Source organism: Bubalus bubalis, chromosome 2 (genome assembly GCF_019923935.1).
Source record: "Bubalus bubalis isolate 160015118507 breed Murrah chromosome 2, NDDB_SH_1, whole genome shotgun sequence".
Taxonomy (NCBI): domain Eukaryota; kingdom Metazoa; phylum Chordata; class Mammalia; order Artiodactyla; family Bovidae; genus Bubalus; species Bubalus bubalis.
Window position 1 is genome coordinate 59,530,969 of NC_059158.1, and position 27,230 is coordinate 59,558,198.

At 36.2% G+C, this 27,230-nt stretch overlaps 1 protein-coding gene across 1 annotated transcript in view; it reads right to left on the reverse strand.

Annotated features, from left to right (window-relative positions):
* Window positions 1–695: 695 nt before the first annotated feature.
* COL3A1 (collagen type III alpha 1 chain) overlaps window positions 696–27,230 on the reverse strand; it is a 39,706-nt gene continuing 13,171 nt past the window's right edge. Inside the window, exons 6-51 of the mRNA XM_006073705.3 lie at window positions 25,568–25,621; window positions 25,052–25,105; window positions 24,244–24,297; window positions 23,574–23,627; window positions 23,370–23,423; window positions 22,656–22,709; window positions 22,183–22,227; window positions 21,990–22,043; window positions 21,523–21,567; window positions 20,890–20,943; window positions 20,384–20,482; window positions 19,615–19,659; window positions 19,369–19,467; window positions 19,118–19,171; window positions 18,893–19,000; window positions 18,650–18,703; window positions 17,961–18,059; window positions 17,296–17,349; window positions 17,041–17,139; window positions 16,654–16,707; window positions 16,290–16,343; window positions 15,906–15,959; window positions 15,388–15,441; window positions 15,009–15,053; window positions 14,368–14,466; window positions 14,170–14,277; window positions 13,906–13,959; window positions 12,408–12,461; window positions 12,271–12,324; window positions 11,527–11,580; window positions 10,429–10,536; window positions 9,937–9,990; window positions 9,604–9,657; window positions 9,197–9,358; window positions 8,974–9,081; window positions 7,897–8,004; window positions 7,003–7,056; window positions 6,774–6,881; window positions 6,235–6,288; window positions 5,740–5,847; window positions 5,392–5,445; window positions 5,188–5,295; window positions 3,992–4,289; window positions 3,126–3,313; window positions 2,511–2,753; window positions 696–1,783 (exon numbers count right to left, since the gene is read on the reverse strand). Of these exons, the coding sequence (XP_006073767.3) occupies window positions 1,637–1,783; window positions 2,511–2,753; window positions 3,126–3,313; window positions 3,992–4,289; window positions 5,188–5,295; window positions 5,392–5,445; window positions 5,740–5,847; window positions 6,235–6,288; window positions 6,774–6,881; window positions 7,003–7,056; window positions 7,897–8,004; window positions 8,974–9,081; window positions 9,197–9,358; window positions 9,604–9,657; window positions 9,937–9,990; window positions 10,429–10,536; window positions 11,527–11,580; window positions 12,271–12,324; window positions 12,408–12,461; window positions 13,906–13,959; window positions 14,170–14,277; window positions 14,368–14,466; window positions 15,009–15,053; window positions 15,388–15,441; window positions 15,906–15,959; window positions 16,290–16,343; window positions 16,654–16,707; window positions 17,041–17,139; window positions 17,296–17,349; window positions 17,961–18,059; window positions 18,650–18,703; window positions 18,893–19,000; window positions 19,118–19,171; window positions 19,369–19,467; window positions 19,615–19,659; window positions 20,384–20,482; window positions 20,890–20,943; window positions 21,523–21,567; window positions 21,990–22,043; window positions 22,183–22,227; window positions 22,656–22,709; window positions 23,370–23,423; window positions 23,574–23,627; window positions 24,244–24,297; window positions 25,052–25,105; window positions 25,568–25,621 (3,873 nt within the window). The 3' untranslated portion in view covers window positions 696–1,636. The remainder of the gene's footprint in view (window positions 1,784–2,510; window positions 2,754–3,125; window positions 3,314–3,991; window positions 4,290–5,187; window positions 5,296–5,391; window positions 5,446–5,739; window positions 5,848–6,234; window positions 6,289–6,773; window positions 6,882–7,002; window positions 7,057–7,896; window positions 8,005–8,973; window positions 9,082–9,196; window positions 9,359–9,603; window positions 9,658–9,936; window positions 9,991–10,428; window positions 10,537–11,526; window positions 11,581–12,270; window positions 12,325–12,407; window positions 12,462–13,905; window positions 13,960–14,169; window positions 14,278–14,367; window positions 14,467–15,008; window positions 15,054–15,387; window positions 15,442–15,905; window positions 15,960–16,289; window positions 16,344–16,653; window positions 16,708–17,040; window positions 17,140–17,295; window positions 17,350–17,960; window positions 18,060–18,649; window positions 18,704–18,892; window positions 19,001–19,117; window positions 19,172–19,368; window positions 19,468–19,614; window positions 19,660–20,383; window positions 20,483–20,889; window positions 20,944–21,522; window positions 21,568–21,989; window positions 22,044–22,182; window positions 22,228–22,655; window positions 22,710–23,369; window positions 23,424–23,573; window positions 23,628–24,243; window positions 24,298–25,051; window positions 25,106–25,567; window positions 25,622–27,230) is intronic.

The following is a 27,230-nucleotide window of genomic DNA, read 5'->3' on the forward strand; positions in this document are numbered from 1 at the left end:
TCTAGGAGTTGGTGATGGACAGCAAAGCCTGGAGTGCTGCAGTCCGTGGGGTCAGGCACAACTGAGCAACTGAACTGAACTGAACTGAGGATAGGTGGACAGAGTCTTGGCATATGATTGATGGCATTTTTATTTTTGAAAGTATTATTATTAATCATAGAGTGAATAAATTTCAAACTATAAAGTCAGGTATGTAAGATGATACTACTATTATTTACAGTAGCTAAAAAATTAATAACGTGTTGGTGGAGAAAATTAATAACTTACATTGTCCTGACCCAAGAGGGCAATGAGGTGGTGTTTAGAAGCAGTAGAAAAAGCCTAACCTTGCAATTATTCTCAATATTAAAGTCTGTTTTGCTAGAGCCAGCTTACTTTCTTCTAAATTACCAGGAATTTCCTCCTTTATTACTCCCACTTTAGGGACTCGCTAATTTACCATGTTACTATTTAAATAGAAGCCCTTGGTTTTCAACATGTCCCAAGTTCTGCTAAATATGATCTAAAAATCTGCAAGATTCCCCATTGAGCATTATCTCTCTTTCCGTCATGAGTTATATTATCTCATATTCTCGAAGGAGCATTATTGTATTATTAAGTGAGAGAGCTAAGACTCAATATGCTTTTTCCAGGAAAAATCACTGGAGTTCCTGAGTGCAAACGTACATCTATGAAAAGCTGACAAAAGCCAGGAATGTTTTATTATGATCTTTTATTATGGGTGTCTGTCAGAAAAAAAGATCAACAACCACATACAAGCTTACAAAGTTTAATTTCAACACATTCTCTGTGTTACTGTGACAAAAGCAGCCCCTTTATTAGTTTTTTGTTGTTGTTGACTTTCACAGGATGCAGGGAAAGTGTCTCCTGCAGTGATACACCAGGAAACATTTTTGACAGGAGACAAGTACAGATGGTGCAACTGTGTTTTGAATGCAAGGCAACAATTCTGACCTAGAGTTTTCAAAGTGAAAATACATTAGCACCAGACCATGTGTCTTTAAAGACTTGCCAAATATTGGTAAACTTGACCAGCAATGACCAGAAAAAAGAAAAGCACCTTTAAAAGCAGTTGATATTCAAGATTAATTATGGCTTCAAAACTATTTCTTTAAATTCTTGAACTACATTCTACTTTTTTTTTTAACCAATGTTTTAGGAACATAAGTTTTGGCATTTTATACAAATTTTTTCATCTTCTGGGACTCATAGAATTCATTTGTGTTTCTGACCAGGTTGAGGTAGTTGAAACAGGAAGTTCTTTTCTAATTTCTTGCTTGACTGTTTCAGAGGAAAGGTAATCTTTTAATGGTAAGCACCGTCATTGCTCTGAAAATGGGCTAGGATTCAAAGAATGTAACGCAGTGTTATTGGAAGAGTGTTGAAGTTTATTTATTATAGCACCATTGAGACATTTTGAAATTGAAATTGGTAAAAAAATAGAACAATAAGCATTTGAACTGTATTTGGTGTAATAGCAAAAACAAATATCCTTTTTTGGTCAAATTACACTTTTTTCCCCAAAATTTTGGAAATAAATAACTGGAACTTGGTCACTTGTACTGGCTGACAAGATTAGAACAAAAGGAACATATGGAGTGTGAAGCTTTTTCTGGGACTTTGGATAGAGTTTGGTTTATAAAAAGCAAACAGGGCCAATGTCCGCACCAAATTCTTGATCAGGACCACCGATATCATAGGGTGCAATATCTACAATAGGTAGTCTGACGGCCTTGCGTGTTTGATACTGGAAGACTGTTTTGCCCCATTCCCCAGTGTGTTTCTGTAAAAAAAAAAAAGAGCAAATAAAAAATGTAAGTGATAATGACATTACAATTATTTAGTTTTTCTAAATATTTTGCTGAAAGGGAGTTACCAACTTGCAATGTATACATATGAGACTTGCTCCAGTTCAAAGTGATAATCCTCCCAGCAGATAAACCATATCATTAACCAAAAGCCTTACAGTACTTCAGGGTAAACCCAACAGGGAGATTGCCACAGGCCAGTGCCTTCTCAGAAACCTCAGTTCCGATCAATACTAGCAGGTAGGGAGCTAGTTTACTAAGAAGTAGATAGGTCTCTTACATTGGAACTTGTGAGATATTATTAATATTAGGAATGAATTCTCCTTCTGTTCATAATGATAATAACAAAGGGTTGATTTAAAGTAACCTTTAAAATTAAAAACAGATTTTAGATTGAGATCATATGATGGCAGTTATGTAGAATGGATAGCAACCATCTAAATTATCTGATAAAATTTATATGATGGGTTTAAATTTCAATTGCTTTCATAGCAACTAGTTTTCACCAGGAGGTTGAGAAGATAAACTCATTGTTTGTGACATTTAACCTTCCCTGGAATGAATCAGTATTCAATATAACTCACACTGAATGCCATCTTTTGTTCACACTCATTATTTTTATTCCTTCTTTTAAAAATAGCATGATTAAATGAGCAAGCTGAGCTCATCATAAGACATGCTTATAAAAATGCTGATACTTACTGTGCAACCATCCTCCAGAACTGTGTATGTGAATTTGCTATTTCCTTCAGCCTTGAATTCACCTTCATTTGACCCCATCAGCTTCAAGGCTTTCTTTACATTCCCACTGGCATGATCCATGTATGCAATGCTATTCTTGCAGTGATATGTGATGTTCTGAGAGGCCCGGCTGGAGAGAAGTCGGAGGAATGCCAGCTGGACATCGAGGACATCTTCGGGAAGTTCAGGATTGCCATAGCTAAACTGTGGTGGGGAACAAATAAAGCTGATCAAACATTTTAGCAGCAATTATGCCTAATGGATTTATACAGAGAGTATGGTCACTATAATATAAATTGTTTATGTATTTTATCTACAACTTTTTATTGCATGTATAATATGTAATGTCAGAGTAAAGAAGATCTTAAATATGAAAGAAAGGTGATTGTGTATTAAGAATCATTTAATCTAATTTAGCTTTGAGAAACAAGTTATAATAGCTATCTGAGTATATACAATCTTTTGCACTTTTCTCTTTATTAACTATCTTTGCTTTGCGATGAACAAATGGGAGGAACAAAAAATTAGGGAAGCAAAGATAAATCAGTTAAAGAAAAATGGCGTATCTTTTCTTACCTGAAAACCACCCTCCATGGATTCTCCAAACCAAACATGTTTCTTCTCAGCGCCAGAATCTGTCCACCAGTTCTTCTGTGGGATAGTCAAAGGACTGGCACTTATGCACGTTTCCCCGGTTTCCATGTTACAGTAGACTTTAATAGCATCCAATTTGCAACCTTGGTTAGGATCAACCCAGTATTCTCCTGAATAGTCACAAAAAGGACAATGGAATTGGTTATGAAGTCCAGTAATGGGATTTAGGCCAAAATGATTTTGTAAGGCATTCATACTATAGTCCATCCAGTCACAAGGAGTCTGACTCAACTGGAGTGACTGAGTGAGGCATTCGCAATGTTGACTGCCAATGTATTTGTATTTTCCATATTTCCACTTTTTAGTGTAGCGTAATAGAGGAACTTTGGGATAGTTTCGTAATTTGAAAAATTTAGTAATTAGATTATTATAAAAACTGTTTCAATGAATATAGGTTACAATGATTAAATTGCAAATTATGCCTGCATCAAATTACAAATATTTGATCCTGAGAACAAAGTGATATATGTTGTTTATAACTCAAATAACTTTGTGATGATATGAAGAAATGTGCCCAAACATGATTTGTTTTAAAATTTCTACAAAATTGTCTTTAAATTTTCCTATATTGGCATATTTTGAATTTATGTTACAGTTTAAGTACATCTACAAAATTCATGTTTTCTTACAACATCAAGGAGTTTCAATTCAACTAACACTATTTAAGGATTATTCCTGCTATATAATATCTTCTACTCACAGTAAAATTTTCCTTTTCCCTAAATTTTAATACAGGCAGTTTTCTCTGTTATCTTGTTGCTATGAGTGTGAAAGTTTCCCCAACATACCACTCTGGAGTTCAGGATGGCAGAATTTCAGGTCCCTGCAGTTCCGTGCAGGGTTTTTACGGGACCCATCAGGACTAATGAGGCTTTCTATTTGTCCATTGACTGATTTGAGTGAGGTCATAATCTCATCGGTGTTGATTTTGAAATCTATCGGTTCATCTCCATAATATGGGGCAAAACCACCAGCTTTTTCGGCTCCAACACCAGCAATGGCAGCAACCCCGCCAGCACCACAACATGGACCAGGGGCACCAGGAGGTCCAGGAGGGCCTGGTTGTCCTGGGTGGCCTGGGGAGCCCTAGAAGGAGTAAGAACATACATCACTGATGTGTAAGAACATATGTCATTGATGTGAACTTGTTTGGTATCCACGGAAAAAATACATTGCTAGCCCAAGAAAATGTCTTACAAAGAATTAATACATTGTGTAAGCATAATTATTTCGATACAAGTTTGGGTTGTTTTTTGATAGAATATTAACCAATTTATCACTATAATCCTTTATTATGAGGTTCATTGAGTTCTACTGTATAGGAAGAAGTGGTGTTAGATCACAAATTTCACTCTATCGTGTGTTCTTCTAAGATATTAGCGATTCTAATGCTGACAAGTCAGAGGAGTTAGGATCAGGAAACCTAGATTCTGACCCCAGATTTATCATTAACCTTGTGGTTTGGGGTTAACCACTTAACTTTGTGTTTAATTGTGTAACCTGTGGGGTTAATAGTTTTCCTTCCATTTATCCCAAAGGCGTGGGATAGGAATGTGTTAGAAATGATGGTGTAAGCAGCAAAACAGGAATAATCACTGAAGCTGTTTGAGCAGTGGAATGCATCAGTACTTTAAACCTGTCATTATGATGATCATAGTGTGAGCTGTCTAATATGAGATCAGCACTGGCAGAGTTCTTTTTATTCACTGACCTATTTTCATTTTATTCACTGAGCAGTTTTCATTCTGCTATAACTGTTATCTGTAAGGAAGGTTTTCTTATTTTCTCCCTGTTGTGGGCAGTGTGGTGGAGAAAGTTTTAATGTGCTGGAGAATGTCCTAAAGTCAGTGTTCACTCCCTAACTTAAGTTCGGTAATTGTATTGTGTTTAACTAGCCATCTCAATTTTAAAATACTGCAAAGTGTTTCCGAAAATGTGCAGATTATAGCAAATTAAATACACATGTTTATAAGTAATGTCTTACCTCAGATCCTCTTTCACCTCTGTTACCTCGGGGCCCTGGTGGTCCAATGGGACCAGGGTGTCCACTTGTTCCATCCTTGCCAGGGGGCCCGCTAGGTCCAACAGGTCCCTAAGAAATGATCATGATATCACAATGCTAGAATACTTCCCTGCAGTGCAAAAATTTTAAAACATGGAACTTCCAATATCTCTTTCTTGTACATACTCTGGGGCCTGCAGGGCCTGGACTGCCGACTGCACCTTGGTGACCAGCGGGACCCTGAAAGGAAAGGAAGGTGCATTTGAGTGATGCCTTCAAAAAGCTCAGTAAACTGTATTTTCAAGGTCAGATCAAGAAACTTGAGGCTCGAGATGAAACAAGAGTTCTTTTTCCTTATTCTCCCCATTGTCTCATGCCAACTACTATTTCAAATAAGCCCTTAAATTGATTTCTAATCTCTTGTAGCATAGGCTTTTAGAGATGAACATTTTTCTATTATTGATCTCTAAGGTGTGCCTATCTCATCAGCGAAAATGCATTGAGAGGACTTTCTAACAAAGCGGACGCACTTACTGGAGATCCGGGGGCCCCCGGGTTGCCAGGGAATCCGCGATGTCCTTTGATGCCGGTAGCACCACGCTCACCGGTTTCACCTTTGTCACCACGTGGGCCTTGGGGACCCTTTACAAACACATTTCAAATTAGGATCATACACACACATGTCGGAAAAACAAATTAGAACTCACAACAATTAAGTCCATTTTATAATATTCTACAAGCTAGAAGTCCCATCGACAGACTGCGTAGGCGCAACTATACAAACTGCAGTGGTTGTTTCGATTTTGGACTGAGAATTGTATAGAGCCCCAATAATTGCCATGTATACACACGGCCCCAAGGGCGTTTTAGATCCTAAATTACTTTCTGTTTCATGAAAGGACAGTTTAAATTTGGTTCCATAGTTAGGTGTTTATTCATCCCTTTTTCCCGAACATGCTAGAAAATAGACTGTTTCCTACACCATAGAATTAGTTAAAATAGACAACAAACCAACAAACAAAAACTTACAGGAGGACCTCTTGATCCGGCAGGACCTGGGGCCCCAGAAGGACCAGCAGGGCCCTAAAATAAAAATACACAAATAAACAAACACAGGGGGAGGTGTTTACTTTTTGATATAGATTTGTTTTATTTAAATCCTAATCTTTTCATTGTGGGAGAATAATGGTATGCTTGCTGATATTACTGAAAGTTAGTATTACTTTTTCCTTACAAATCCTTGACCTGTTTATAGCTTTACCTGGGGGTCTAAACAGGAAAAAGAGAACATCCTGTTAGTTCAACTATATGTTGACCAAGCGGATATACACTTGGTATGATTAATACCATTTTGAATTTAAAAAATGAATTCTTCATTGACTACTGCCAGAAATTTCTCATATATCTTCATCACCACAATTGTCTAAGGAACGACTAGCATACAAAACTGTAAAACAAATGAGAGTAGATCTTTCGGTTGGCGGATATGACATTCTATCGTCTATCTACTGAGTTCTTTACTGCGGAAAATGGATAAGTAAGGAATGATGGTGTTCATTAGAACTCACAGTTTCTCCTCTGTCACCGCTCTTTCCAGGTGGACCAACAGGACCAGCAGGGCCTGGGTGACCAGGAGCTCCAGGGGCACCGGGAGAGCCGTTTTCACCACGGTCACCCTGTGGACAAGTTCACAGTTCCAAAATCGATCTGATCAGCAGTTATTGCTTTAATTACATCTATTAAAAGGTATAATTAAAACCTACAAAAAAAAAATTACTGTACTTGTGTTTATTATACCTTGGTACCTGGAGCTCCATCTCGGCCTGGCAGACCATCTGATCCAGGGTTTCCCTGATTAAAGAAAAAAAAATAAGAAAAGAAATCAAAATTTTTGGAACTATTTAAATACTATTGAAGCCATGCATTCTCAATGGGTAAAATATCATTCCTAAAGAGAATAAAAATTGGTTCTTGGGAGTGAAAAATCTTAGATGTGACAATGGGTGTGGCCCTGCAAGGGTTGACAATGCCTACATGGAGATGCAGTACACCTGTGATACTACAGTTTCACAGGGTGAGAGAGAAAGAAGTGACTGGGAAGCTAAAAAGGGTTCTTAGGAGAGAGGTAATAAATAAAAGCTTGACACACAGTAATTTAAGCAGATAATGAAAATCTACAATTTAAGAAAGGACTAATCACAGATAATATGCAGAATATTTTTACCCGGAAGGAATGCTGTAAACTGGGGCTTTCCCCATCCCCAACTCTTGTTTATTTAGCTAAAGGTCATATCCTTCTCCATTAATGATCATTCACTGCATAAATATTAAAGAACATGAACGGTTAAGGCTGAGTTGTAATAAATTGTAATAGAAAGAATATTCATTACTAGAGAAAGAAGGTGAACTTTGACATGTGGCAATATTTACACTTTTAGACCCAAGTAAGGCCAATTTGAATCTTGCTTAAATGTTATGGAAGGCAGGAGGAGAAGGCAATGACAGAGGATGAGATGATTGGATGGCGTTACTGACTCAATGGATATGAATTTGAGAAAACTCCAGGAGATGGTGAAGGACAGGGAAGCCTGGTGTGCTGCAGTCCAATGGGTCTCAAGGAGTCAGACATGACTTAGCAACTGAACAACAACAGTGTGCCTCATTGGATATTTTCTGAGAACTAGTACTTACATCTCTTCCAGGTTCACCAGCTGCACCAGCCAGACCAGGAAGACCCTGGGGGCCAGGAGGACCACGTTCTCCATTTTGACCACTAGGTCCTGGTTTACCATTTTCACCCTGTGTACAAAGAAATAAATTCATATTTCTTTCCAGGAAATCAATTAATATGATACTTTTAGATGTCTTTATTTCCCAGGGATGAACTTTGTATTATTCAATTCTTATGGAATTTGTTCCTAAAACTCCCTGCCAGAGGAAAAATGCTTTGGGGAACAAACTTCTTGTATGTTCTAACTTGTTCAATGAACCTGGATGCCTGAGTAATTACATTGATTATCATATTAGAATACATCCTAATATGAGGTGCATAAGTAGACATGGCTATTGTAAGAAAAAAAATAATGATTAATCATCATGAAACCACAGGTTTATGGTGCCCATTAGAATTAGGTTATATCGAATGTTTGGCTGTATTTAAAGAATACACATTTATTGGATATGTTCATATAAATCGAATAGACTTAAATGTTATATTGTAATTTCACTACAATATTATATGACTATCAGTTTAAAAGGGTGCTCAAAGTGTCAAAATGTGAGCCCTAATAAAATACAATTTTATTACCCTATTTGCTAAATGGATATTTAAGATGCTAAGCCCTAGGATGTTATAGCAGTATCAGTGAAAGAAAGTCAAGAGAATAAAATGAATTGAGTTGATGGATAATTGGTATCAATTAAAGGAATCATAGGTCTACAAGCTGAGATTATTTTCCCCTTCAAGACTGACAGTCAGCAAATGGAAGAATGCTGACAAGTTTCCTAACAGAGGTATTTGAGATGACAAGATATTTCCTGTGATATCAAACTATTTGTGTTGGTATTCACAGTTGGTCTATGATGTGCATTGTTTTTGGATTCCAGAGCCTCTTGATAATATGCATGCTTCTTGAAACTGAAAATATCAAGAATTTACATCTAATTACAGGAAAACTTGTTCATTACATACTTGCTATGGTCATATGTCTAAAGACTATCAGTCTTCATAAAGGAAACAAAGGTCCAGTGAAAGATAGCTACACTCACCTTTATGCCCTGTGGGCCGGGGCTGCCCCTAGCACCTGGCATGCCTGGTGGGCCTGCAAGACCTCGTGCTCCAGCAACTCCTGCAATTCCGAGTGGGCCTGGAGCTCCCTGTTGTGATGGACAATGAAATCTGGGTTACTCTTTATGTGACTATGTTTTCCTCTATTGATTTGTTATTGAAAATAAAACTGTTATTAATCAATAGAGCAAAGAAAGCACTCACCGGAGGGCCCTGAGTTCCAGGTGCTCCCCTCTCACCTGGTGGACCAGCATCACCCTTTGGTCCAGAGATCCCGGGGCTACCAGGAGCACCATTACTGCCAGGTGGACCTGGGGGACCATCTTTGCCTGGAGCACCACTGGAGCCTGGGGGGCCTGGGTTACCCTACAAAGAAATGTTTGATATTAGAATATTTTATAATGAAAAAGTACATTTTTTCTTCCCTCTTTCACCTGGATTCAAGTAATTTTATATGGAATTTAATAAAAAGAGAAGTTGCAGTGGATAAGTTTCTCACCCTATGCATATATGAGTAATATGCATATTACTCATATGTAAAATGAGTAGAATGCATATATGAGTATTCTTTATGGAATATATGGCTTAAAATTATTTTAAAAAGTACTTACATTACTGCCAGGAGGACCAGGAGGACCACGACCACCGGGGAAACCAGCAGCACCCTGCGAAATGATAAATATACTTTTGAATGTCAAAAATCAAGGAGAACAAATAATTAACTACTAAAACAAATATGAAATGTAAGAAATGTGGTAGGAACTGCATTCTATTCTGAGATTTATGGTTTGTTTTTTCCTCTTGGAATTTACATATAACTCACACATGAATACGTGATCATAATTTTATACTCTCTGTAGGAAACTAGGGCTTTCAAAGCAGTTTTTATACAGATTGATATTGATTAATGCTTTTCAATAATAGTTAAGACGATCATTACTTACAGGACCACCAGGACTGCCACGTTCGCCTTTGACACCTTGGGGGCCTGGGGGACCCTATATGGAATGGAGATCGAAACGGTCGATAGGAATAGCATCAAAATCAAAATTTGGGATTAGTGTTAAGCCTTTGAAAAATCAGTAACTCTGTTTATTATGACAATCATTTCACAACACATACAGTCATTATGTTGTACTTTAAACTTATACAATGCAATGTATATGTCAGTTTTATCTCAATAAAACTGGGGGAAAACACTACAATGGAAATGAGAACCTACATCAAAACACAAAAATAGTAACTCTCTGAGGACATGAAAATAACTTGATGGAGGTAACTAGATTGTTGGAGCCTAGCTTCAAACTCAGAACTGTATTCCTACAAAACCTGTATTCTTGTCACCATGAAAAGCTCTCTCTCAGTGTGAAAATATTAAATTATTGACAAACCTAAGTACTTTCTTTTAGAAGGCTTAGAAAAAGAGAGATACTTACAGCAGGCCCAGAACCTCCGGCGGGTCCTGCGGCTCCAGGAGGGCCTCCTTCACCTTTCTCACCAGGAGCGCCTCTTTCTCCTTTAGCACCAGGCTCACCGTTCTGGCCCTGCATTCAGAAACAAACACAGCCTGTGAGCTGACACCCTTCACGATGCACTGGGCTTATCCTTATTTTTTTCTTCAGAAAATAGAATTCTTCATGCAGAGAGATATTTTTAATCTATTTTTAATTTTTAAATTAATTTTTATTGGAGTATAGTCGCTTTACAATGTTGTGTTAGTTTCTGCTGTACAGCAAAGTGAATCAGCCACATTACACATGTATCTCTTCTCGTTTGGATTTTCTTCCCATTTAGGTCACCAAAGAGCATTGAGTAGATTTCCCTGTGCTATATAATAGATTCTTATTAGTTATCTATTTTATACATAGTTATGGATATATTTAGATGTTAAAATAAAATTGGAAGACTCTCTGAAGACATGGAAGAAACAAAGTCAATGAAAATGTTTCCATGATAAAGATTTCCCTGGTGGTTCTGTGGTTAAGACTCCATGCTTCCACTGCAGGTGGCATGAGTTTGACCCTTGGTTGGGGAATAAGGTCCCACACTCCACATGAAGCCACCAGAAAATAAAAAGAGTTTCCATGATAAAAAAAAAAAAAATTGTCCAGAAAGTGGTACGATTTCCATTATTTTTTATAAGGGAGAACCTCTCTCTAAGGATTGTACATTTCAAAGCAAGCACCAATAAATGCATTTGAGAAAGATGGGGCTTAGAGGAAGTTTTATTTAGTACCATTTAAAAATGGAAGAACTTTAATAAAAACTTTCAGAGTGCTTTAAGTCTAGGAGATCGTGTCAGTCTTATTAATCTGGTGTAAAGGCAGGCCAGGTGTTTTTGTATCCATCTTTTAAACAGTAAGAATAAAGTTCAAAAAAAAAAAAAAAAAAAAAGGAGGTGGATAAATGAACCCTCATAAGGAATGAGTGGCTGAAATAGACTAGAATTCAGACTTGACTTATTCTCCTACTATTTTTTAGTGAGATAGTGATTCTGGGCTATGTGACATGCATGTTTTAATGATCATACTTACAGGAGCACCAGGGAAGCCAGCAGGTCCTGGTGGCCCCTGTTCGCCTCTCTCACCCTTAAGTGAAAAATATCCTCATTAGTCACAGTGAAATATATTCCTATTGGGAGCACATGTCATCCTCTACATCATCTTATCTTTTCCTTTAAGCTAAGGAAAGATAATGTTAGTGTGCAAAGCTAACAGAGCTTAACCTCTAAAGACCTTTCCATTTTTCAATAAAATTCGAAGTAGCAATTTTTTTATTTTTGTAAGAAAAATAATTTGAGAATTTTGAAGTATTTAAAAAACCTAATTGTATAACTTCTAAAAATGCAAGGATTTAAAAAAATAAAAATAAGGTTAAAGTGTTTAGAAATCATTCAATTAGTTAAAAACATTTACTAAATATCTCTCCTGAGTCTACAAACACCGAAAGCAGAGAATTTTAGATCTAGAAGTAGCCTCGGGCAAAGATCCTATGGCTTTAAGAAATACTCTTTTACAAATGCATATTATTACTTATGCAACTTTTATATTTTTTTTTCCAGAATTACTTAGGAAAGATGGCAAGATTTGAAATGGTCTCACAGTCTCTTGTGAATCTTACTTTAAGAACTTTAACCTTGCCTTGCATGTCATATGATGCTAACAGGTAGTATCCCACCATTGAGACTAGGGCCATGGACAGAATGGCTAAAGAGGGAGGCACAGGTAGCTGCTGCCTGTGTGGGGCTCAAATGATGTTAAAATGTCTGTAACACTTACAGGGCCACCACGAGGACCAGCTATACCCGGAACTCCAGGGGCACCACTTTCACCCTTAAAAAAGAAAAAAAAAAATTGTCCTTCATCCAAACAGCAACAAAAGACACTTTCTGTTTCTAAACAGTGTTAAATGTTACCTTATCTCCAGGCTGACCAGCTGGGCCAGGAGGACCAATGGGACCAGTGGGACCCTAAAGAAATAGAAATATATTTTAATATTGAAGATGAGCAGCATCATTTTCCTTATTAATCAAAAGGCATATATATGGATATATTGTTCATCTAATAAGCTAGATAATGTGGTGTCCTTGATGGCTTGAATTAGATATTTTTACTCAATGTGAAAATACCACACAGTTTACTAAATACAAGATTCAGTTGCAATTTATTGATCCAGTTTTCTTTCTATTGCAGAAGATAAATAAGACATGATGTAAGATCTTACTGTCATATCTTTTAAAATTAAAGTGTACTGCTTTATTTAACTGTATAACAATTCAAAATATTTAATTTAACCAAAGTATTGTTGCACATATCAAAGTTTTCACATCAAAATTTTCAAATATTAAGGTTTACTTATATTACATAAATAAAATATTAGATTTTAAAATATTGGATGATGGCTTACCTATTTAGTCTGTTAAAAGTGAAGTACTTATGAATTTGTTTAAAGCAACTTCAGTAAAGATAATGTCTATCTAATGGCTTAATTACCATGTTTATTTGCTACAGTCATATCTAGGTGTTTTCTAATGTGAACAGAATTGATTGTAATGTGTTTTTTTAACTTTTATTTTGAAATAGTTTTATGGATTCATGGAAGATTGCAAAGAAACATACAGGAAAATTCTGTACATCTTTCTCCCAACCTCTCTCAGGATTGCATCTTACAGAATTATGGTATAGTATCAAAACCAAGAAACTTATATTTGTTCAATCCATAGAGTTTTTCAGATTGCACCAGTTACACATGCACTTCTTTTTGTGTGTATATGTGTATGTAATTTTTAATGCAATTTTATTCTGTATAACCTTGCATGACCACCATTACAATCAAGATATTCAAATATCCAATTACCATAAAACACCCCCTTATGTCATCTCTTTATAGTTATATCCATCTCCCTCTCCCCTATTCCTAACTTCTGGCAACCATAAAACTGTTCCATATCTCAAATGTTTCATGAACATCATGCAGTATGGATCCTTTCAAGACTGACTTTTATCACTCAGCATGATGTCCCTGGTGTCTGTCTGCATTGTTGCATGTATCAACGGTTCATTCCTTTTTATTGCTAAGTAGTATTCCATGGTATGAATATACCATGGAATTTCAATGCTTTTTTTAAATGAAAAAGTTTCTTCATGAGCAGTATTGATTATCTTGGATTTTAGTGAATTACTATGACTTTAGTTTGTAATATTTATCATACTTTTGAGATTTTTCCATTCTCAGGTCATTGTTGAACTGTTAGTGACAGAAATCAGGAATTTTAACAATCATCAGTTCTTTTTAATGCCCTGAAGGTGGCAAAGTATGATCTAACTTATAAGGAGTTTTTGGAAAAAATAAGATGAGGTGAAGGGCTGTTCCATACAACATAAATTTTGCTTCTCCCCAATTTGAGTACTCACCCTTGGACCATCTTTCCCTGGAGCACCATCGACACCTGAGCTGCCAGGCTCACCCTGTCAAATAAAAAACAATGGCATCAGATTAGAGGCATCTCCAATGAAAATATGACAAAAAGAGGAGCAACCCTCAAGAGTCACTGCAATGTATCATAGGTGTCCCGATTAAAAAGTTTCTCTAGAAATGGATTACTTTCCAGTAATGTTGCCTTCCTTTAACCAAAAAAGTCTGTCATATTACATAATTAACAGAAAATAGGTTGATACCTTGTCACCCTTTGGACCAGGGCCTCCAGGACCCCCTCTTTCTCCAGGCATTCCTTGCAGACCAGGTGTACCAGCAGAACCAGGTGGCCCAGGGGGACCAGCAGCACCCTGAAATTAAAGGAGAAATCATAGCTCACAAGAAAGATAAGGAATGCGTTTTGTAAAATCTAAGTGAATTAAATTGGGTGGGGGAGTTACCTTTCCTCCTTCGGGACCAGGGGGGCCAGGTCCACCTCTAGGTCCAGGGGGCCCTCCTGCTCCTGGAGGTCCGCGTTCACCGGGAGCACCAGAATCACCCTGTAGGAGGAAAACAGAAAATCCCTGTTAGGAAACTCAGGCTTAAAACCAAACAAAAACACCCTACATTGTATTATTTTGATACAGATCACAATGCTCTTAACTTTTGAATAATCTGGAAATTTTAACAATTATAAACTGCATTTGATCAATTGAGTGAAAAATGGAAACATAAGCTGAGTTACTCTAAGCAAAGGAATTTTTATACCTGGCCTGATGAGCTAGCTTTGACACTTTTATTATTATTTTATCACGAGGGGAAAATTTGAAAGGTTTTCTCTCAAAACCGTTTTCCTGTAGAGAAGCAATGCACTAGAAAGGTTTTCTTTTGAAATTTCAGGCCCATAGGTGACTCTACTTTGTTTATTCATGTCAGAAAATTCAATTTTCTAGATGATGCAAATTTAATGTATTAGAAATGTCTTGGATTACCCTAAATGTATTCATCAAACATTTTCAATGTTGAGCTTCTAAAACAGGAATATTTTGGTTTGATATACTAAAAATGCTGAAGAAATGAGAAAGTAGGTTGAAATATTTACCTTGCCTCCTGGAGTTCCAGGTGCACCAGACTCACCTTTGGGACCCTAGGACAGTGATGACATTGTGTGATTAGGCTTCTATCAGAATGTATGTTATATAAATAAATAAGCAAAATACACACTTGACTTGTTCAGTTTATCCAGTCATGAGCTATATTCTCTTCTTTAAGGTCCTTTTATGATAAAATTCAAACTTTTAATGGAATAGTTATGATTCAATATTTTTTTTTGTTTTGTTAATGAACTAACAAATAACATTTGTTATTTCAAAACTAAATGTTAAAACTCAGATACCGTGGCATGAAAATGTGAAAGCTAACCATTTATAAATGATTATTCTTTTGGCTTCTGAGTTTTGAAAACGTGACATGCAACTTACAGGTTCACCAGGTTTTCCGTTTTCTCCTGGAGGACCACTCGTTCCAGGCAAGCCCTATAAAGAATCATATTTGTATTGTATAATCACTTCAAACGTTGATTATAGGAAAGCTTCTCTTAGTATGTATGTTTCTGCAGAGTATTCAAAAAATGGTTCCAGCAGTCTTTTTAGGTGTAGAATATTTGTAGCCCTCAGAATCCTGTGACAGAGAGGTGATGTTCATATCTTAGAAACCTATGTTCATCTCCCTCTATTCTTTATGTTGTTGTATATAAAATTGAATTATGAATAGATGAATTTAGCTATATACATTTAAATTACAATAAAAATAAATATAAGCATACTGAATTATGTGAACTTCAAAGTAGAAGTCAGAGGCACACATTTTAAGCTTAAGATGAATTATCTTTCAGTGTCACAAAAAAATTGAAGTGTTGATTAACTTAACAAATATAGCTATCAAATGAAACTACTGATAAAAATAGGGGCCCAATGACATTTGATTAACAAATTCTTACTTGTAGTCCTTGTGGACCAGGGGGTCCTGTGTCTCCTTTGTCACCAGAAGGGCCCTATGTAAAAACATACAATGAGATGCTTCACTATAAAATATCTTTTCATATTTATCCACATATTTTTCATCTCATCAGGCCAACTGCTTAATTTAAAAATTAATGGTATGAAGGAAGGCAGAGTCTGGCTTGTGGAAGTGGTGTAAGGAAGACATATACGGCAGAAACTTTATTCAGTGTCAGTATTTAGCTAGCTGATTAAATAAACAATCTTCATAATTGCTTTGGTGAGCTATAACAATACAGTGGCAGAGACTGTATAATTCCCAAAGTCTTCCCTCAGGCCCACTCCCATCCACTTCCGTTTCCAGTTCACGCGAGGAAACTTACAGTAGGTCCTGGAGGACCCTGAGGTCCGGTCTCACCATTCTTTCCAGCAGGACCCTAAAAGAAAGCAGTTATGGAAGCAGAGATCAAGAAAACAGAAGTCATGGGGTTGGAGAGAAATGCCTCTAATACAACAGGCATTGCCTCAACTTCCAGGATCTAATGCCTGATGACCTGAGGTGGAGCTTATATAATAATAATAGAAATAAAGTGCACAATAAATTCAGTGTGTTTGAATCATCCCCAAACCATCCCTTCTCCCTTGGTCTTTGGAAAAAAATTGTCTTCCATGAAACTGGTCCCTGAGGCCAAAAACGTTGGGGAGCACTGTCAGAGGACTGGAAATGAGTGGATAAAATCTACATACCTGAGGGCCAGGACCTCCAGGGCCACCTCGTTCTCCATTTTTTCCAGGAGCACCCTAAAGAAGTAGCCAGTATTTACTAAATCTCAAAAGGAAATTATTCATTATCATGTTCTCTCATGTTTTTGATCTGCCCCCTACTCACACATGTATATATCCCCAACTGAAAACTCATTTCTAGACTAGGCTTCTGTAAGTGTTCTGCTCTTTGCCCAGAACTCCAGAAAAAAATACGTTAGCTCCGTTCTCACACGGTAGAGGGAAGCTTCTTTCTCATATACTCTTCTGTGCTTTGAAGTGGAAATCAGTTTGGGGCCATCTGCACCCCCATATGGAAAATAAAAGGACTTCCATCAACTATTTATTGAAGAAATGAAGGAAGGAACTCACATCGTTTCCTTTGGGACCAGGGAAGCCCATGACGCCAGGCTGACCTCGTGGACCAGGCGAACCTGGAGGACCGGGTCGACCAGTCTCTCCTTGGCTTCCCTAATAAGAAAAAATTATATTAACAGAAATTTCAAAAAGTCTGATAGAATATGCAATGTACATCCTAAAGCTATACAATATACATGAAGGCTAGTCCAAATTGTGCATTTAACCATTCTCTGGACTTGTAAAATGAGATGTTGAAAATGTACTTACAGGAGGCCCTGGTTTCCCATCACTGCCTGGTCCTCCGGGGCTACCGGGAATACCCTAAATTGAAGAATTCAGTCAGTCAGCTGATTTAAAAATGATAGTTAAAAAAAAAAACTAAAAAATCTATCTATAAAATTTTGAGATTTCCACTGACATATGTAGCCTCATGGAGAAGGCACTGGCACCCCACTCCAGTACTCTTGCCTGGAAAATCCTATGGGCGGAGGAGCCTGGTAGGCTGCATTCCTTGGGGTCGCTAAGAGTCAGACACAACCGAGAGACTTCACTTTCACTTTTCACTTTCATGCATTGGAGAAGGAAATGGCAACCCACTCCAGTGTTCTTGCCTGGAGAATCCCAGGGATGGGGGAGCCTGGTGGGCTGCAGTCTATGGGGTCGCACAGAGTCGGACACGACTGAAGTGACTTAGCAGCAGCAGCAGCAGCATGTAGCCTCATATTTACACACATTTTTCTGTCTTTAAATATCTTACTGAAGCATTCTATTTTATGCTCTTCAATCTATACCAGGTTAAATTTTCGTAAAATAATTTTGTTTCATCTGAGCTTACAAAACATAGTGTCTGACTTAAGTTATTTTTGAACGCTCTTCATTTGCTTTTCCTCTTACTAAATGACAGTGTGGATCAAACAAGTGTTTCTCTTTACCCTCAATCCTGGACCTCCAGGGAGACCATCTCTGCCGGGCTCTCCAGCAACTCCTCTGGGCCCTGCAGGGCCTGGGCCACCACGCTCCCCAGGAGGACCCTATGTAGTGAAATAAACCAACATATATGTAAAACAGCCTTCGTTGACCTGGACATTGATGGTACTGGGGCTGCAGCTAGAGAACTTCTTTTGGCCCCTTCAAGAGAGATGGGACATTGCCGACATGCTCAGTGTAAAGCACATTATCTATTAGCTTGCATAATATATTAAGGTAACTTTGATGAACATCACATGCTGAAGGAACTGATATTTAGTGGGCTTAGCAATATATTTTGGTGCATATAAAATAAAATATCTTGATGTCATGAAATCTGATTTATATTGCACTTCAGAGTTTTCGAAGAACTTTCAGACACTTTAATTTATTCTTGTAATTATATTGAGATAAATAATTCCTAGTTGAAAGATAAGTTAAAGAGTTCTCACAGAGGTTGAGTAATGTTAGTTACAAAGCTAGGAGAATGGCTGAACAGGAGCTGGAATCATTGTTTTACATTGGGAATTATTATTATTTTTAGTTCCAATATATTTCTTTCAGATATTTAGGTTTTAATTAATGGGAAACTGTCAGAAGAATATATCTTTATATAGCACAAGCATTTCTGAAAATTGAAACTAATGTTCTATACCTTTTCTCCTGGAAGGCCATTTGCTCCAGCAGGTCCTCGGAATCCAGGCACACCCTGGAAATAGTGAAAGGCAAATATTTAAGTCCAAAACGTGAAAACTTTTTCATAATTCTCATAGTATGAGATGCTTCAAAATAATCTTTGCGATTGAGTACTACTCAGATTAAGAACAAACACAGTTGCCTCACCACGAAGGTGAAGTTCTATGATTGTTTTCCTTTTCCATGCCCATGGGAGACATACCCTTTCTCCTGCAGCTCCAGGAAGTCCATTTGCACCAGGTTCTCCAGGAGAACCATCTTTGCCATCTTCACCCTTAGGTCCTGGGATACCTGGAGAACCAGCTTCTCCCTGTGAAATGACAGAAATAATGACTGAACTTCAAGCACTTTTTTTTTTAACCTGCATAGTTCTTAACTATGTTCTATATTTCTAAGAAATAACTGAATCTGTTGAGGCAATACTTACGCGTTCCCCACGTGGTCCTGGGTCTCCTTTGGCTCCATTCTTACCGGGTTCACCCTAAATGGAACATAATTGCGGCTTAATAAACAGGGAGAATAGACTAACAAAATCATCAGCAGTCACAGCTGATTCAATTACAAAAACAATGAAATCAATATACATTCAATGGAATAAGAACAAAGAGCCTGTTATTTTTATTGTGAGAAAGAAGCCACACCTCTCAGACAATGAAGGAAAACAAACAAACAACTTACTGCAGCACCTCGTTGCCCGGGAACACCATTGGTGCCAGATGGCCCTGGAGGACCACGAGCTCCTATCAGCCCAGGAGCTCCAGGAATGCCAGCAGGACCCTGGACACAATCCAAGGACATTAACATGAGCCAAACTTGAATTTTCTTTTCTAAGTAACCAACTTAAATGTCTTATCATGCTAAATACAAAGGAAGCCAATAATGTGTGTTGGACTGAGATGAGGGTGAGTTGTGGGGACATCTTACCATTTCACCTTTGCCACCAGGACTACCATTACTCCCAGGAGGCCCCTAGAGGGGGAAAAGAGCATATTCATAATAATGCCAACAGTGCACCTACATTTGAAGCTGCTTATATAAACTAAAATAAATTTATTAATGGGTGTTGTGCTTTATTGGGGTAGGAAATGAAGACCCCCTCCAGTACTCTTGCCTGGAGAATCCCACAGACATAGGGATCCTACCAGGCTGCAGTCCATGGGGTCACAAAGAGTTGGACATGACTGAAGCAACTTAGCATGTATACATGTTGTGCTTTATAGAGATTAGGTGATTCCTCCAACTACAGGACAACACATAAAAAGATAAAAAGTAGCAAAAAAATGATCATTATCTGAATAAATTAAAGATAATATGCACTTGGACTAAATTATTAAATAAGTACATAAAGAGAAGAGTTTTTTTTGGTCTTGTTTTCTTTTCTGACTTTCTCTGATTGGTGATTAGTTTGGGGCATAGTCTTCAAGGTATCAGATAGCTATTCATCCTCTACTTCATTTGGTGTCATATAACCACAACATTCATAAATTCTAGAAAAGCACAGACCTCAAAAATGAATTTCAGTATTTAAATCAGTAATTTCAAAACAATATTTATCTTAGTAGAGGCATTGCAGAGCACTAAGCATTTTTTTTTTTTTCAAAAAAGTAGCTTTAATTGACAGCACATTAAAATATATGCTTTCATGAAATGAAGTGTAGCAACACTCGTCCTCTCAGTAGTTTTTGGTACTTACAGGGGGACCTGGAGCACCAGCATGTCCCTGAGGTCCAGGTTCTCCTCTTTGTCCAGGGGCACCGCTTGAACCAGGAGATCCTGCAGGTCCAACTTCACCCTAAGAGATGAAACCCCTAGTAGTCAGTCTCCCTTTCCACTTCTAATCTCTTAGCTAGTTTATTATTCAGTCCTGCTTAAATTCATCTCCCAAAGGCTGGAGTAGTATGAAAATTAAAGTGAAGTGTCATTAATCATAAAGGCAGAAAAAAATCATAACCATGTATACAACAGTGTTATCTCTGTTCACAGAAAGAGATTGGGAGAAAAGAAAAGACATCGGAAGAGATCAGAATACTGAAAGTCAGGGATAACATCCCCTTTGGAGTCAAAGACAGGGCTTCAAATATCCAAATAAATCAAAGAAATCCATTTGAGTATTAAAAAATCATTTCCAAGAAGCAATCCAATGATTTTATGAAGTCTTCAAGATATATTTTACATTTTTCTATGGAAATACATGCTTACCTTAGCACCAGGGGAACCAGGGAATCCTGCAGTTCCAGGGGGACCAGGGGGGCCCTAAAAAATGAAAAAAACGTTTCAAGATCTCTTAAGTAAAGGAAAACTCATATCACTGGTAAATAATGAATGGGTACATACACAATACAGAGGAAAACTGTACAGATAAAAACAGTATTATCATCAGAGATGACTATTATATGGAGAAACAATATGGCAGAATAAAATGAAAATTTTGATCCCCCTTTCCCCACCATTTATGCCATGAATTCTGTGACTTTGTATAGGTTGCTTAGCCTTGAAATGTCATTTGTAAAATAGAGATAGCATTATTATCCATCTTTGCAAGACTCTTATAATTGTCCCATATCCAATATTAGCCAGTAACTAACATTGTTAAGTACCATACAGATGTTAGCAACTGGCCAAGTATAATAAGGAGTATCAGAATTTTGTTTATGGACTTAGAGTTTTTAGATTAATTGTTCCTAGATTTTGTTTATGGGATTAGTGTCAGTTTGAATCAGATATTTATAAAAAATGTTGAGTTTTAGGTTTACAATCCATATTATTCCAATATCCAATCCCATAATCTCTCATTACACTAAGCACATCAGGGTTTGACAAAAAGTTGCTTACCGGTTGTCCATCACTTCCTCGAGCTCCATCATTACCTCGAGCCCCCTAAAAAGAGAATTTGGTCTCAAACATCTTTCTCTTTCTGAAAGGCTGCTCACAAGTAAAGTGATATTTTAACTAAAAGTCTGATGCAACTGAGTTGACTTTTCTTCTAGTGTATTAAAATCTGCTTAATGATATACTTAAAAAGGCAAATTGTTAAAAATTCTGATATGTACAGCAATGATCTGATGTAGAAAATTTGGATTCTGTGTTTTAAGAACTGAATGCAAGTTAATACATTAAAAAATCCTCACCAGTTAAACTATAAAACGCTTATTTGTTTGCTTATAATTATTGCTAATTATGGAGGTGACTTTAAATGCAACTTTATAAAGTTTTTTGCAGATTGTCATAGCCTGAAAACTAACCGAGATGCTTATCTGTGACTCAGATTGCAATTGTGTAATGTCAGTAGGAATACTCACTGCGGCTCCAGGAAGTCCTGGCCGTCCTCTCTCACCAGGAGCCCCTCTTGGACCCTAGAGGATAAAATTATAAGTGTGGTCTTACTTTCAACTAGACATGTATAAGAATGGCTGGGGAAGCAGGGAGGCAAGTTTTGCATTAGATGGAAGTTAATAATAAAGTTGAAAATTGTATGATAAGAAACATAATTACCATGGGTCCAGGAGCTCCATTTTCACCTGGAATGCCATTTTCCCCCTAGAAACATGTAACATATGTCACCGTTTTGTGTAACAGGAAAAAAATTTATAATTTTTTCAATACAGTATATTATAAAAAACATATGGAACCAAAGAAAAAGATTACATTAAGCAATATCAAATTTTGTAGCAATCTTATATACTGTAAATCTCAATTTTTGCATTTTAAAAACTTGAAGACTAAACAGAAGAAGTCAACATGTTACTTGGGGATACTTAGTCATTTCTAATCTAGACAGTTTAAGTTATCAGCTTTCATGGAAGCTTTAATAGAACATCTCAGTTATATCTCCCTATTATTTAGCTCCTAAAATGTAAAACCCAGGTAGGTTTTAGAAAAATCCAAACCCTAAAACATAAACCTTAAATATAGCTATAACATTTAAATAAATTTATTTATCAAAATGTGAGTTTGTTGTGATTTACCTTTAATCCAGGAGCACCAGTTTCGCCTTTCTCTCCATTTCGTCCATCAAAGCCCTATGAAATATAAAAAAGTAGTAAAAATATTAAGACCCGTTAACAATTCAGAATAGTTAAAAACTTTACATTAAATTTTTATAGCTAGCTTTAGCACATAGCACTCTTTTCAACACTGACATAAATGATTTAAAACTCTGTTAAATGCACTAAAGAACTGAGACATTGATTTTACAATAAAAAAAAATGTGATCTAATTAGAAAGTACAATTTAGTTCAGTTAGGAAGTTGCCTTTACTGTAGAGTAGCAAATATCTGTGTCATAAATTTTATTTCTATGAAGTTGATAGAATTTCCATCTAGTTGTTTGACACTACCTAATATTTTGCCTAGAATAAAGTCATTTGATTTGATCTGTAAATCATATTGACTAAGAATAGTTATCAATAATTTATTTTCATCTTTTCTGACAGTGGCAATGAGACACTTATTCTTTTACAAATATTTTCTGTGTACTTAAGTTCAGCTTTATTGATTTATGTAAAATAAGTAGTTGATTTTGTCAACAAAGTTGATAGATTTAGAAAATGAAAACACAAACAAACAACTAGTTGGAATTAGTCATTTTTGACACACACTCAATTGCCCAATAAAGTTGGCTAGGTAAATAAACACAGCCAAATGGAACAACTTAAGAGTTAATTTAGAAACTGTACTTACTCTATGTCCTTTCATACCAGGGAATCCAGGCATACCAGCTGGGCCTTTCATACCCTAAAAAAAGGAATAAAAAAGATATTAATGAATTTTCAAATAGACTCACAATCCAGTGTCTTCTATTTTAAAGTATAATTTAATCATACAATTTTCAACTGAAGACCATTGTGATTACTCCAACTAACTCATTCTATACTGAAGACTTACAGGAGGGCCAGGAAATCCTCGCTCTCCAGGTCGTCCGGGTCTTCCTGATTCCCCCTAGATGGAGGAGAAAATATATGGGAGCTTGTGTAAGAGAAAACCCACTGCAGCCAGTTAGTGAACTGATTACTTTGTATTTCTCTCACTGAAGATTCATGAACACGGTTAGGCTAAACATATGGTTGTGAGAAAAGATTCCTCAGCAAAAGGAATGAGGCGTGTTTCTCCCACCTTGACATAAACTCATCAAAAATTCAGGCATCACTCCAAACAAATATATGACCAACTCTCAACCCAGTGGGAAGAATTTGCCATTGGAAATTAAAAGGGAAAAGAGAATAGAATAATATTAATGGTGTTTTTTAAGTTTTCAAGTTCATAAAGCACTGATACCGATTTCTTTATTACAAGAGACAAAGAGAAGAAACATCTCTAGTTAAGTGATAAATTCATTGGATGAGGGGTTTTGTTAGTTTCGAATTTTAAAAATGGTATATATACCTATACAAATAGAGCATAGATATTCAGAGATTAACATGAGCTTAAATGTTATTAAGATAGTAACAAATTTTGGAGTAAGGTTTTTCTTTGAGATTCTAGAACATGGGATATATTATTTAGAACATTCCAGCTTGAATTGTACTGCATCCCCATGCATTTCTTAAAAACTTACATCTTTTCCAGCAGGGCCAGATGGACCTATAGCACCAGGAGGTCCTGGAGGACCCTGAAAAAAGGAAATAAAAAACAAATACATCTGTAGATTTTTCTGTTACAATCAATTTATTATTATAATTAGGTATATTCCTAGAAAAAAATCCTTTTAGAAAATACTCTCAATGTGTCTCATTATGAAAATGACACCTTGAGTTAATAGGTTACCTATATTAAATCCAATTATTACTGTTTATTAAACGTATTTTTAAGGAAAATTAAAAGTACCATGTATCTGTGTTTTATATATATTTATATATATATAATTATATATATATATAAATACATCATATATATATAACCCAAATACACTTCTACATTTTTGAGATATTGAACTTTTAAATATATAGGTATTTTGAAATATTAATTCAAACTAACTTCATCTTATTTACACAGCATGTTTTCTTGGTGGACTTTTACAACAAAATTAAGTTTACAAATTATATTTCAAGAAAGTCGACACATAGGTGAACTAATTAATAGATTAATTAATCTATATTTAACAGAACGAGGAGTTGTATTCATACTAGGAAGTGGACTGTTGTGGTGGCTAATTAGCCAAGAAATTCCTAGATTAAAATAGTGTCTCTAAGATATCAAAATGACTGAGTCCAAAAGATCTTTGGAACCAGTTAAACAATCCTAAAAGTACAGCTTATTATTTTAAATAAATTTGATAAATATTTTGTAGGTTATGTTTTAGAATATAAAGGTGGTTTCTATCTAAAACTGTCAATTTATTAAGTATAGCTATAAATGTTACTTACTGCAGGACCAGCTTGCCCAGGTTCACCGGGGGGACCTTGGTATCCTGGAGCACCCTAGTGGATAGAATAAATAATATGTAAATATTTTTACACTAACTTAATTTCATATGATTCATTTACATCTTGAAGATAGTATGAAATCAGAATTTGTGAATGTAGTCAGTGAATTCTATTCGTTTGTAAAGATGGAAACCAAAAATTTTCAGGTCAGAATCATCCATTTATTCCATTTTACCCACTTAATTCTATTGAAACTGCATTGTTTCAGACTTGAAGCCATATGACATGCAAATTAAGAAAATGATTTAATTTTGCCAAGCTTTTAAGTGCTAACAGTTGGTGGAAAGGAACTAAGCATGAAATTCCATCTTTAAAGGAGTGATAGTTTCTTGGTTGCTACTTCTGTACTTAACTGGGATTATGTCTGCTGGAATAGCAAAATTACAGCAAGATCTGTATTAACTTGACTCATATAATATTCATAAGAAAGAAATCGCCATGAATGGCTATACTTACAGGGGCACCAGGATGGCCAGATGTGCCAGGGGGTCCGGGTGGGCCAGGAGGACCCTGTAACACGAATTCAAAGGATAAATACAAAACAAATGCTTCTGAAACACACTTTATCCAGGCATCAGAGATGCCCCTGTTTGGAATGATAATGACATCTTTAAAAATGAGAACAACATACCTCATTATGCAGTAACTATTCATAGATATAATTTATTTTATTAATGTTAAATGAAAATCTCATCACAAAAACTTCATTTTAAATGAAATTCTCTCAGAGTAAATAAAAATTATAGGCAAATGTTATAAAACATTAACCTGAGTTCTCCAAAAGGGGCATTCCAAATCTGGAAAAATCTACATAAAATGCTATGAGAATCTCGGCAACACTAAGATGATGCTAGAGCTGGTGAAGAAGAACACTTTTGCCTGGCAGCCCAACTCAATGTTGGAAAATATTAATCTGCATACTATAAACACAAGTGTCTAAAAATAATGATGTAAATTAACCCAATATCATTGAGTTGTGTTGATATGAAGATTTAGATGTGTATGTAAGACTCACTGTACCTGGGGCAACAATAAATTATAATTATAAATGATTTGTCATTGTTCATAAATACAGATTAAATGAAAAATCTTCAGTTTTCTAGCATACTATTTATAAATACTGATAATAAATTTAGAAAATGAGTTCTTAAATTTTATCTTGTAATTAAAAATATAAGTATTAGATTTTTTTAGCTTTTTTTGTTTGCTTGTTTTTTAGTAAAAACAGTATGTCTGACTGAAAAATAGGATCCATAATGTGAATGTAGCTGAGAAACACGAGATACTGACATTTACATAGTTAATGCAATTACCATTCTGGTTTTAAAAGATACAAAAAATAAAAATAAAACCCAGGCTCTAAAACTTAAAAATTGTCTTTTTACTTTTTGCCTACTAAGCGTCTTTCTGTAATTTATCATATAGATCTAATAGCTGAAGTTTTATACTTTCTGGTTTTAGAAGCTTTAGAAATATGGGGTCCAATGATCTGGGCAGCAATCCTCCATGATCCCTGGCAATCCAGCTCCATGTCTCATTTACACAGTTACCTGTTTCTGGCAGTAAAATGATTACCTTCCCTGGTACTGTTCCTTCTAAGTGCTGTTCTTAAAAAAGGATCATTTACATGGGACACCATGCCTCAAGCACGCATGCCCACGTTTCAATGCTTTTATGCTATTTTCTTCTATCAAAACTCTAGGTCATTTACATGGAAGAAAACCCTTTGGGTACAGTGTGAATTGCTACCACTTACAGTAGATGAACTTAAAAGGACTTGATAAATTCTGGAAACATTTGTTATTTGATTTCAGGATTGGAAGTGAGATGAATTGTGATAATGGATTGTTATCCTGTGGATTGTCATCTAGATAGCAGCATTTAAATAATGAACAAAGATTAAAAGAAGATTCTGAACAACTCAGGTTAAAAAAGAAGAAAAGTGGAAGCAAAAAATAACAAAATTTGGTTAAAATTGGGAAATAGAGTGTAAGACCTAAGCGTGAAGGCAGGTGTGCCCCCTGGTTGTGTAAAGAAGGAAGGAATGGCAAAACAGGTGTGAAATGAGTCAGTGAAGACAAAAATGAATTTGGATAGAAGGATCATGGTAAACCTACCA